The sequence below is a fragment of the Centruroides vittatus genome, unplaced genomic scaffold (assembly GCF_030686945.1).
Source record: "Centruroides vittatus isolate TY-2023 unplaced genomic scaffold, ASM3068694v2 contig_891, whole genome shotgun sequence".
Classification (NCBI taxonomy): Eukaryota; Metazoa; Arthropoda; class Arachnida; order Scorpiones; family Buthidae; genus Centruroides; species Centruroides vittatus.
Genome location: NW_027122582.1, coordinates 57,709 through 71,324, shown reverse-complemented (window position 1 = coordinate 71,324; position 13,616 = coordinate 57,709). Strand labels below are relative to the sequence as shown.

General features: G+C 32.5%; 1 protein-coding gene across 1 annotated transcript in view; it reads right to left on the bottom strand.

Annotated features, from left to right (window-relative positions):
* LOC136983908 (flotillin-2-like) overlaps positions 1 to 13,616 on the bottom strand; it is a 42,132-nt gene that overhangs the window by 6,639 nt on the left and 21,877 nt on the right. Inside the window, exons 4-8 of the mRNA XM_067280798.1 lie at positions 13,234 to 13,466; positions 12,975 to 13,094; positions 4,120 to 4,334; positions 3,874 to 4,057; positions 3,662 to 3,808 (exon numbers count right to left, since the gene is read on the bottom strand). Of these exons, the coding sequence (XP_067136899.1) occupies positions 3,662 to 3,808; positions 3,874 to 4,057; positions 4,120 to 4,334; positions 12,975 to 13,094; positions 13,234 to 13,466 (899 nt within the window). The remainder of the gene's footprint in view (positions 1 to 3,661; positions 3,809 to 3,873; positions 4,058 to 4,119; positions 4,335 to 12,974; positions 13,095 to 13,233; positions 13,467 to 13,616) is intronic.

Sequence of the window (13,616 nt, the reverse complement as noted above, 5' to 3'; positions counted from 1 at the left end):
GATTACAAAACTACTAGAATGAGTGCAAATCAAATTATTAAGAAAGAAGCTGTGAGCTTCTTTCTTAATAATTTGGTGTTCTCCGCCATAATAATAAATATTATGATGTAGGACAAAGCCAATGTCCAGCCTACAATTGAGTATGCAACTATTGTAGGAAATGAGACTATTTGAAAAAGCCTGTAGACAAAGCAAAGACAAAGATAGGCAAATAAAATATATGGGAAAAAACGAATGGTGAAAAGATTACAGAGAGTAATAGCATGAAAACTAGAACTCTTCAAATAAAACAAAAAACAAGACCTTTGGACAATTGTCCAAAGGTCTTGTTTTTTGTTTTATTTGAAGAGTTTTTTTTTTGTTTTATACAATGATAGTAAAGGGTTATACAATAATAGTAAGTAAAAATAGCTAGAGGTGCCAATTGTAATATAATGAGTTAAAAATAAACATGTTTAAATAATTACAGCTAAATAATAAAGGCTTCTGACATGTCACGCCTGGAAATATTTGGGGTGCATACAACCAAGACAATCAAAGATAGCATGTGAAATAAAAGGACAGGAGCACACAGTAAGTGAAATGAAAAGCACAAAATACTATTAGGTTGACAGACTTGAGAACCAACAAGATTGATAAAAAAAAAAATGTTTAGTGTATCACAGGAAGAAAAACAAAATACAGTAGAGCGTCATTTATCAGAAAGCCGATCAACCGAAAACGTTCCAGTCGGACTGTGTCGTGCTGAATCAAATGTTTTTGATACTATATTAACTTCCAAAATATATTTCTTTTGTTTTTATATTTTTCAATACAGGTACTCCTCACTTTATGACCGAGTTCTGTTCTGACGACTACGTCATTAAGCAAACTGGTCAATAAGCGAGGAGCTTGCGCCGGGAATATAGGATCATTGTAAAATTATACAAATTATGCAACAAACTTCAAATTTATTCATAAAAAGACTATTATAGTATGCTATTAGCCTATTATAGTATTATAAAGACTATTATAGTACGTTTAGTGCACATGTCACCATTCGCCACTGACTGACACTCAAGCTGAGAAAGGGGATTCCCCAAATTGCAGATCAAAACTTGATTGGTCGTAACTGCGAGTGGTCGTTAAGCAGATAGGTCATAAAGTGAGGAGTACATGTATATTTATTTTGTTTGTACAAAATAAAGAAATGATTTTTAATGATACAATAGCCATGACTATTATTTTTAAAAATTTACGTTACGCTTAACATCGATGAAAATTCAACATGTAGTGATGCAATGGAGAAAAATTTCCACGTGGGATAAATTAATATATTTTTTCGTACATAATCGGTTATCCGAACAACCCCAGTCCCCAACTGATTTGGATAAACAACACTCTACTTTAATAGAGGAATACAAAAACTGCTTCAAAGCCCTACAAACTTTTGGTTTTCCACACTATGTTGAATGAAGTATAAGCAATTCAATGAAGCACCTAATTCAATGAAGTATAAGCATTGCTTATACTTCACTGAATTAGAGACAATGTAAAAGAAAAGCTAGACGGAATGGAAAAAATTAGGCATTATAGCCAAAGTTGACAGATCCACATGGTACAAATAATGATTGCAATATGAAAACCAGATAAATCTACATACCCTGCATAGATTGAGGAAAAAAATAATAAGACTAATATATCTGATAACAACAATATACAAAATAGCTGCACAAATGCCAAATGCTAAATATTTTTCAACAAAAGATACAAGTACAGTTTTCTGGCAGGTAGCTCTGGATAATAAATCATTATAGTTAATGACTTTTACTGCACCATTTGGCAATCACTGAACTCAGAAGAAGTTTTCTAAAAAGATCTACATAATTTGCATAAAAGACAGATGTGGTTGTAGTAGTAATGGATGATTTCTTTATGTAGGAAATCTCATGTGAAGAACATGATTGGTAACACTTTTTGATAAAGTTTGTGAAACAAGTTTAAAATTCAATGGCAAAATGATCAAACTTACAGTCACAGAATTAAAATATTGCACACACATACTGGCTGACAAAGGTCTAAAAGCAGACCCATTTAAAATAGAAAATATAATAAAAATGCCAAAGCCAAAAACCCACACTGAGACAAGAAGTCTGATGGGAATATGGTATTGTATTTACATAAATTCATTCCAAGTGATCAAAATTAACTGAATTATTAAAGAAACATCTGGAAATTATTAAAAGTACAATATGTCACCAGCCAAAAAAAAAAAAACTGTTAAAATAAGTTTTAATGAAACCACTAATATTATCATATTTTGATAAAAGAAAACAAATTCTGTTGTCTATAGATGCAACTTCAACAAGTATAGTGCTCCGTTAATGCAAGATAATCATCCAGTTGCATATGCCTTGAGGATACTCACTTAAGCACAACAAAATACGCACAAATAGAAAAAGAATTATAAGCTGTGATATCTGGATACCAAATATCTAACTCAGATATTTTTTGAAGGAAAATAAAAATAAATAATCACTATCCATTAGAGATCATTTTATCAAAGTCATTAGTGGATACATTGGCATGATTGTATTGTATGACATTACAACTGCAAGTTGTGATATTGAATTTCACTATACTTCTAGCAAAAGATTAGTAATTGTAGATTTACTTAGTTGTTTACATTTCTCAAGAATTGGTCTCAAGAACATTTAGCATTAAATATAACTAATAAAAAATAAGAAAGATTACCAAAGCAATTAAGAAAGATAAAAATCTGGCTCTTTTAAAAGATATACAGTAATTAAAAATGCTTCGCATAAAAAATGAAAACAGAAGCTTGTAAAGCAGTTGTTTTATCCATTCCTTTCACAGAAAAAATAGAAGAAATCTATGGACAAAATACATCCAAGAGGATCAATATGGAATGAAATAAACACAATGAACTCAGCCATCAACCTGAGGAAATTAAAGAATCAATTATCTATGAAACAGAGAACAATTAGTAGGTAAGGTATATATATTTTTGGGAGGAATATGACATTTAGTGCATTCTTGATACATACTGTAAATCAGTAAATAAAAATGACAAATGGCATTATGCTTTAACCCCTTAAGACCTTCACTCAGGTCTAAACAAAGTTTTTGTTGATTACTGTGTTATCATGTCAACAATCAGTTTCTTGTTCCACAATGATGCTTGTGTGTAGGATTGGGTTTAGATTGCACCTCGTTTCAAAAACTGGTCTCATGTCTTTTGAATCTGAGTTACATAATAAACTTTGGTAAAATAAATACACTAATGTAAACTGCTATTTTAATAACCATTTAATTTTGCTGTAGAGACACTTTTGATATTAATTATACTGACTCATTCTATGAATCAGCTTTAATTACAATTTAATTATTTTTAATTGATATATGTTATCTGTGGAATCATGAGATGATCACAAGATAAAAAAGAAAAATTTATGTTTTCTAAAGGACACAAAATGTGGAATTCATAGTGTATGAATTAGATCATATAATAAATTATTTTGTAGAGTTTCCTAATTAATAATAAGTGTAGGAACTTTAAAAAATAAATGAAAAATTTCAATTTTTCATTTAGTTTAATTTTAAGCATTTTATAATAATAAAAAAAAATGATAATTATTATAAAATATTCTGTTACAATTACCTTTGAAACATCCACACCAGTCAAAGCATGAACAGCTGGAGGTAACTGACTGACTAATTTAGTTACTCCACAAGTTAACTGATCATCACAGCTATTCAAAACAATCTCATCTGTTTTAGATAAAGGAGCTGCCACTTCAGCTGCAATCTAAAACATAATTGTTTTAAATTACAATAAAAACTGAAAAGAAATTTATAATTTTAAAATCTTACTTTTGGAAGAGCCTCCAAGACAAGACTCATCACTGCAGCTTCTCCATACTGTTTGTAAGCTGCAGCTTTCATTCTCATTCTTTCGGCTTCGGCTTTTCCGACTGCTTCAATGGCATAGGCATCGGCACCTCCCAGCATCTTTATGCGTTCGGCTTCTGCTTTAGCTACCTCAACTGTTTGAGTTCTGAGAAGGAAGTGTTTAGATAAATATTTTAAGCTATTTTAAAAGTAATTTAATAACTTTACCTTTTTCCATGGGCTATCATTTCAACTTTATAAGCTTCTGCTTCTGCAGGTAAACGAATAGTTGCAGTCAACTCTTTTTCTTTTCTCAGAATCTCTTTCTCTTCGATTCCAATCTGTTTTCTCCTCTCCACCACATCTATTTCAATTTCTTCATTTCTAATTTTTTGTTTAATTTTTGCAGATTGCAATTCATAAGCCAACTGTGCTTCCGCTTTCTTATTTAAATAAATAGTTTAATTAACTAACAGGAAATATTTTAAATTTAAAATTGTTAATCATATAAAAATAAAATGCAAATGTTCACCTGATTATTTAAATCTACTTTATGTTTTATTTATAAATTTTTTCAAATATGCAACTTATACATTAGTCTTTATGAATACAGTTAGTATCAATAATATTTTCTCTCTTGTATTTTACATTTATATTCTTTTTCTTATTAACTTTAGTTTTAAAAATTATAATATTAGAATAATATAAAAATGCTAAAAATGTGAAATGGTTTGACTCTTTGAAGAAAACAAACTTAAGTAAATAAGTTTTAATTTATCAAACATTATTTTAAAATGTTTCTAAACTCTAAATTCATGTCTATAAAACAATTTAACAATTGTAACAAGTTAAACTCTAGCTTTATTTGCATATTATAAAGTGATGTAACTTAAAATTTAACAATATAAATTTCACTTCATATTATGCAAATAAATCCAGCTTTGTAACTTGTTAAAGCTGATGTATCAACTACTAAATTGCTCTGTAGATATCCAAATTTAGAATTTTAATCATTTAAAGATGAAATGTCTATCTCAAAAGCATTAATGTCAAATAAGACTTCTTAATCTGTTAAAATTTATTTTGTTTGTTACTTAAATACATATTAACATCTAAAAATTAATTTAATAATTTTATTAAAACTGTTCATTTGTACTCTCTACTACTTAGCAATTTGAGAAAAATCTAAAAATTAAATAAGTTGCTAAAATAATTATCATCTTTTAAATAACAAAGACTTGAATTCATCACACAATATACGGTTCTAAAGACATTGTTATACTTAGTCCACCCTAATGTATTTAAATTTAATAAACGAAAACATAAATTAATTTTGAAATAATTTCTTAAAGACGAAGAAAACTATTTACAGTATGTATTTTAATATGAAGATTTTTTTTATATTGTTAAAAATACATTATATTGTGAAATACATGTATCTTCATATTTGTAATTCAAAATTCATTTAAACTATTATAAACATTGACTGAATATCCAAACTTTCTCTATAAATAACTAAAACTTAAAAAAACATTACTCAAGACAGCCATGAAAGCAGGTTTTAAATTATTTTAAATATTCAGCATCTGATAAATTATAGTGTATATCCTCTACTAAAAGATTATTATAATAAGATAACTTTATAAGATAACTTTCTGTAGAAAATTATGATTTAAAATAATCAACATGAACACATTTAGTACATCAATTAAATGTATAATCTTTTAAGAAATTTTCACAGTTTTTGCAAATTAATATAATTTCTATTTTTATATGAATAAGAAAATGTGAAAAGTTATCTTAATGTTTTCATTCTTCATAATAAAAAATTTGAAACTAAATAAATTGTTTAAGTGATAGATTTAATTACAAAGTTTTATTTGTAACAGATATATAGATAAAATACAGATATTAAATGAACAAAAAGCATAAATCATAATTTAAAAGTCTAAGCAAAACATAAACCAATTAATACTTATGATTCGTGTGAACATATGTTATGAGTTAAATTACATTTGTTATAAATGGAAAAAAAATTCATATGTTCGTTCAATTAAATGGTTTTTTTTTTTTTGCATATCCTGTGACTGAAAAGTAACTAAATGAATCTTTTGCCTATTTGTGGAAATTTTTGAATCACTCAGTAGTTTGGTTAACTGTGAATACATATAAAAATAAGATAGAGTTTCATTTTGTGTTATTTGCAGCAACAGGGCAAATAATATACAATCAAACTCTACCTTATTTTTAGCCACTGTGTGCTACAGATATTTGGCCGTCTCTATCAATGCTAATCATATGTAAATTCATAACCTAACCCAACCCAACCCATGAGAGCCTACTGGTATGATGGTTGCATCATACCAGTAGACTCTCATGGATATGATGGTCAAACAGTCAAGGCAGCAGCCTACTGCTCTGGAGGACCAGGAATTGAATCTGGACAGGTTGAAAAAGCCCTAGGAATTTTTCACATCGTGATCTGTCTGAATATGTTGTGCCTTGTCCCTCATCATCTGGCCACACCATGCGCTTGCTAAAAGAGGCAAGCTGTTTTAATGCCAACAGAGTGGAAAGAGTTAAACAAAAAATCTATGAAAATATCTGATATATATTTATTTAAATCAAACCACTCCATAGATGACAGGTGCCTTTGTTCAAAGTTATATTTTAGCACTGCAATAAAATAGAATTTTCAAATTGAAATGAAATTCATTTAAAGAAATTTTTCTTATTTAGTATATAAATACAATATATATGTACTGTATGTGTTTATACACAGCTATGTCATTAGTCATCAGGCAAACATCAATCTATTTCATTGCTGATCACTATATTAAAATAAGATTAAAAGATAAAATTCAAATACAGTTTAAAGTGCACTATTGGCTGGCTATGTACTACATGCACTACACACCTACCAGAACCAGCACTGATTTGCCTATATTATAACAGAGAGAATTATGGGAGGTACAGTGATTAGAAAAATGGAATATAAAAAAAATGAGAATAGTAACTATCTCTTACATTTGAAATGAAATGATTTTAAAAAATAAACAATATAACAGAAAATAATTAGTTATTAAAATCAAATGAATGGACAAAACACAAAATGATTGTCTAATTTCATCATGAATGTTATTGCAGCTGTAAACAGTGAACCTGGAGTCATTAGGATACATTGGATTTTGACCATCTGATTATCTACAGAGAAGATTTATGTTTTCAACCAAAAACAGTGAATAGAGAATGAATTTATATGAGAGATCTAACCTATTGAGTGTAAAGGAATGTATGTAAATAATAATAGTATCTGAAAATAAAATAAATTATAAGACTTAGTGAGAGAGAGAGATAATGAAATTTATCATTTAATATCAAAAAAGTATGGATCTGAATTAATGTTTTTAGTAATGTTTCTGAGTTTTAGTTTTAGTTGTTATATATGTGTAGTTTTAAGTTTTAGTAAACTAAAACTATGCTAATCTGAATAAATGAATACAGGTTGAATGTTCTGTACATAAAACAGTTATAATACCAGTACTGAGGGGAGATTGGTAAAAGGCTAAAAATCAATTAATAATAATTTTTTTTATATCCCGTTTTTAAACAATTTTGTTAAAAGAATAATTGTCTATCCAGAGTCTTATTTTCTTACAGTTTTGCTATTAAAAATACTATAAAATTAAAAATACTAAAATTTTGTTAAAAATAATTTTTTCCTTAGTTCCAGACAAGTTTCCAACCTTTTTTTAAGTTAACAAAGTAATCTACTAAACAAAACAACAAAATCTAAAAATTTTTCTGCAGAATAAATACTAGTTTATATATCAGGATTTGGAATATTGTATATATTTGTGTGTATTGTGGCTAAATGCCATTTGTGTAATATATAGTTATATTTTATTTTAACTTAGAATATATTTTTCCTTCTCTTTCCTATTCATATTATCTTTACTTCCTGGAACCCTTCCCTGACCGGTGCTTAACGGCTTAACAATAGGTGACCCCATTATGGACAATAGGACTGTACGCAGCCCTCAGGGGTAGAACCAAGACAAAGAGTCACTTTTGAGTCAGAGCTGAAGGAGGAAAGACGAGAACGAGAAAGCTCCCGAATACGTCTTCGAGACCACGTGGGTGAAGACAAAGAGAACTTTATGTGTAGTGAAAGTGTTGACTGTTTTTTTTTCTCGTGATTAAGAAGAGATTCGTCATCTACACCGTTATATGTACCGTTATGTGCACCTCATTGCATTAGCACCAAAATAGTTGGGTACCCATTCCTTTTTTTTCTTCTCCTATCAGTTATTTTATTGTCATAAATTCTTCTATCATTCTTCATTAGTTGTAATTAATTATAAGTTTAGAATTAAGGTCTATATACGTTTGTAATCGCCCTTTGTAAAATAATTATCTATGTATCGGAATAGTCGTCACGAGACCTGAGGCTTATATCATTATATTTTTGTCGGGTTCCGTACTAATACTACCTGTGTTGGAGATAGAGATATTATAGCTGGCATCCCACAACCCTTCCTGTATCTATATACGCGAATAAAAGATCCTGTTGTAAATATTTATACCAGTTTCTTTGTGTACCACATTCGCGATCTTCACAATGGCGTCCGCGACAGGATGCCAGTATTAATGGTCCAATTCGACTGTGAACTTATCTCTATCCTGACGGTGATTTATTCGGTCAGTAGCCCGATCTGTGACTTTGTATTATTTTTTGCTATTGTAAAAAGGTCTGTGGTATTATGGCGACCAACTGTCCTGTCGAGACAACTACATCAAACAATATGACCACATCCAATCCTCCTCTTGTGGTTACTGGGTTTCTGGGGATGATCCCCACGTTCTCGAACTCCCAGAATGACTCCGTTAACATCCAACAATTCTTTCAGACAGTGGAAAACATATCACGTCTGGCCGAGTGGAACGACGACGTTAAGATAGCTGTCCTCCAGGCAAAACTGAAAGGGGAACCCCTAAATACATTTTTTTGCCTCCTCGAACAATACCCAGGTTCATTTAACGATATTAAACGCGATCTTGTAAAATGTTTCGAAAGGAAGGCCCCTAAAGAAAGGAATGTAATCGATCAAATTATGAGCATTAGACAAGGTGTTAACGAGTCAGTTACGGACTATGTAATTCGCGTTAAAACGTTGTTCTCCAGGACAATTAAAGTAAATAACAATATGGCGACTTTGAGGGACAATGTTATCTTGGAAAGATTCGTGAAAGGACTGAGTAATCGAATCAAACCCAATGTTTTGAGGCGCAATCCTAAAACATTAGAGGAAGCGTTTGACTTCGCAGAAAACGAGGAGCAGATCGAGGCTGAGTGTAGTAATTCAGCTGACAAGAGGAACATCAACATCGCTTCCCAACATCCTCCTAACAATCAAGGTACTGAAGAAGATATACCGGGAGAGGAAAAAGGGCACGAAATAGATCGTATAAGGAACCTGGAAGAGGAAGTTAAGTTGTTAGCTGATTCTGTAAACCGATTAATTCAAACGCAAAAAAGAAATACTAATCGTAGCGAGCGCCGTGCTTGCTTCATATGTGGTGAACATGACCATATCGCCCGGAATTGTCCTACCCGAAATAAGCGTAATTTAAACTGAACAAGGAGTATGGTGAAGGTCAGGACCATACTCTCTATTCCGAAATTAATCTGACCCCTGATGTCATAATTTCCAAAAAGGGTTTACCCATAATTGAGGGCTCCAGTCTCGGAAGGAAGGTAAGGTTCTTAGTCGATACTGGTGCCGAAAATTCTTTATGTGATCTGACTATAGTTGAGGCCATTCCTAGAAGAATATTAGAGGGCCTGAGCATTGAGAGCGCTAATTTCGGGGTTAGGGGTATTAGCGGTGCGGTGAATAGTTGCGAATACCTCCTTCATACTAAAATAAAATTCTTGTGTATTACTTGCCCTATAGATATCGCTTATATAAGGTTTCCTGAGAACTTGGAGTATGAAGGCATATTGGGGGTTGACATTATATCTAAACTCCCTGAACTACTGGAAAGGGTTAACGATGCTTTTAGGAAGGAGTCCTCCCAACGATTAAACACCTCTAGTAACCCCCTGTTCTTGTTCACCCTGATTTCTCTGACCCTTCCATATATATACCGACGCCTCGGAGCTATGTGCTGGCGCTGTTCTGGGACAGATGAGAATAAAAAAATTTGCCCCGATCGGTTACTTCGGCAAAAAGTTTCATGGGGCAGAGCTCAGATATTCGACAATTGAAAAGGAGTGTCTGTCCATTATACTAGCCCTACGGCATTTTAAACCAATCATCCTAGGCCATGAAGTAAATATTTATTCCGACCACAAGCCGTTAACTTATATCAAAACAATGCAAAATCACAACAAGAGATTGATGCGTTGGTCAATCGAACTATCTGATTATAGTTATAATATATGTCATATCAAGGGAAATTTAAACCTGGTTGCTGACTGGCTTTCGCGCCCTGAGATTCCCATTGGAGAGTTTGGATATACACAAGATTGTAATGTGAGCACTAAGGATCGTAGTTTCTGGGAGAGGGTCGTCGAGTCTCAGGATCAGGATAAGTTTTTCTCTAAAATGAAGGAGAACCTAAAAAAAATTTGTACACTCGAACCCGTGGATTCTTTCGATGGCATCCAACCTGAATTTCAGTTAGAAGGCAACGTATTGGTTCACGTTAAGCCTGATCAATACAGGTTACGTCATTGGAGGCGACCTTGTGTCGGCCCTAATATGGTTAGCGAAGTTATTAAGGCCTTTCATAACTCGGATGTCGCAGGTCATTTTGGTGTAGAGCGAACTGCCAACCTAATTGATCGCCATTATTATATCCGTAATGTTCGCACTTTAGTCCGCCATTTTATTCAAAAGTGTATAACCTGTCAAAAATTTAATTTGCATCGGCATCGTGCCCCTTTTCAACAGACTGAAACGGCAGAGTTTCCCTTCCAAAAAGTAGCCATTGATATCGTTGGCCCTCTTCGTGTGACTCCACAGGGGAATAGGTACCTCTTCACTATCATCGACATATTTACTAGGTACGCAGAGGTGGTCCCTATAAAGGATCAATCAGCCCAATCTATTAGTGACGCTATATTCAATCACATTGTGTGCCGTTACGGTTGCCCAGAGGTCATCATATCCGATAGGGGCAGTAATTTCACTTCTAGGATTTTCCGTGAGACTTGTGAGCTTTTGCACACCAAGCATAACATGACGACTGCTTATCGTCCATGCTCAAATTCGGTGTGTGAGAGGTTCAACAAGTCCATTTGTAGCGTCATCTCCCGCATATCGGGCGGCAACAATAAGGATTGGGACTTATTCGTTAACCCTGCGACCTATGCCTATAATAATACAACTCACGCTTCCACTAGAGAGGCTCAGTCCTTCCTCTTATATGGCTACGACCCCCGGTTACCTTGGACCTTCCCTAGTAATGATACTATGATCAATGGGGATGAAAACCAGAAAAACAAATGGATTGACCGTTTGAATATTATACGTGACAACGCTTTCGCGTATGGCAAGCAAAAGAATTCCCTTAATAGAGAACGCATAAATTATGGCCGTAGTTATAGCACCTGGGCAGCAGGACAGAGGGTATGGTTGTTGAGAAAAAGCACTACAAAGAAACATGGAAAGTTCTCTCCCAAATACTTGGAACCTTTTAGAATTTCTCGTATTTTAGGACCCGTCACAGTTGAACTAGAGGGTAACGCGCGCCGTGAAAAGTTTGCTGTCCATTCGGACAGGTTGAAACCATGTTTTTTTCCTGTAAAGTCACATAATTTGAAAAGAAATGACAAGACAACCCCTCTTGTTAGTGACGTAGAGGATAGTGAGACAGAGGACTACGATGTTCCTTTGGCCTACCTCCGGTATACTCCAACCGCTCCAGTTCAAGATCACCAGCAAAAAGAACAATCTGAAGATACAACTTTATCTTTACTTCCTGGAACCCTTCCCTGACCGGTGCTTAACGGCTTAACAATAGGTGACCCCATTATGGACAATAGGACTGTACGCAGCCCTCAGGGGTAGAACCAAGACAAAGAGTCACTTTTGAGTCAGAGCTGAAGGAGGAAAGACGAGAACGAGAAAGCTCCCGAATACGTCTTCGAGACCACGTGGGTGAAGACAAAGAGAACTTTATGTGTAGTGAAAGTGTTGACTGTTTTTTTTTCTCGTGATTAAGAAGAGATTCGTCATCTACACCGTTATATGTACCGTTATGTGCACCTCATTGCATTAGCACCAAAATAGTTGGGTACCCATTCCTTTTTTTTCTTCTCCTATCAGTTATTTTATTGTCATAAATTCTTCTATCATTCTTCATTAGTTGTAATTAATTATAAGTTTAGAATTAAGGTCTATATACGTTTGTAATCGCCCTTTGTAAAATAATTATCTATGTATCGGAATAGTCGTCACGAGACCTGAGGCTTATATCATTATATTTTTGTTGGGTTCCGTACTAATACTACCTGTGTTGGAGATAGAGATATTATAGCTGGCATCCCACAACCCTTCCTGTATCTATATACGCGAATAAAAGACCCTGTTGTAAATATTTATACCAGTTTCTTTGTGTACCACATTCGCGATCTTCACAGTATATAGGGTGTTCCTAAACTCTGCAATTTTATACTTTAATAACTAAAGATGTACAAGTGTCAAAACTATGTAGTAAATAATATTTGAGATACCAACTTTTATAGTTTTTATATAATAATTTTATCAATGTACAACTGATTTAATTTTACTTACAGATCCCATTATGGTGATGATCAAAGCAAAAGTAAATTGCTTTAGCTTGAAAAATTTGTCAATAACAATTGTTACAGCATGTTTATAAAACAAATAGCATATTTTTATAGTTTTAACATTGTACGGTACATCATTAGTTACTGAAGTATAAAACTGTACACAAACTTTAGGATCACTCTTAATAAATCAGTTGTTATTTCAAAAAACAAATGTTCTGTTGTCAAAACAATGTTTTGAAAGTTTTAACTGTTACTAATTTATACTAAGTTTTTAGCTCACCATTGTATTAACTTCAACTTCAAAATTTGACTTTTGCAACTGATACATTCGATGTGAATCTTCTATTTTAATATTAGCATTAAATTTTACATCCATAGCTTCTTTTTCACATTGGGCTTCCTACAAGTAATAAAAAGTATATAGAAATTTTTTAAAAATTTAATATTTAAATTCAGTCTACATATCTTTAAATAAGTTTTCACTAGCATTTTATAATAAGTTATTTTATTAAAATAAAAATGTAAATAAATGACCAAACCCGAATTCCTGCATCCCTTTCTGCTTCGGCGACACCGATTTCTGCGTCTCTTTTGACAATAGCAGCACGTGCTTTTCCTAACGAAGATAGATACTCGACTTGGTCGAAAATATCTTTAATAGTGAAACTGAGTATTTCAATTCCCATTCGTCCGACATCAGGTGCTGCTACTTCTCGAACAAGAGAAGCAAATTGGTCCCGGTCCCGATAGACTTCTTCCACAGATAATGTACCTGTAAGAAAATTCGTCAATGTTAAACTTTGCAGAAAAGTTCTTGTTACTTTCTAACACTTGTGTCATATAGCATATTCTAATAATCTAAGATAATTTAACTAAACCTAAGTGTTGTGTAACAGATAATTGTGAATATTTTATACAAAAA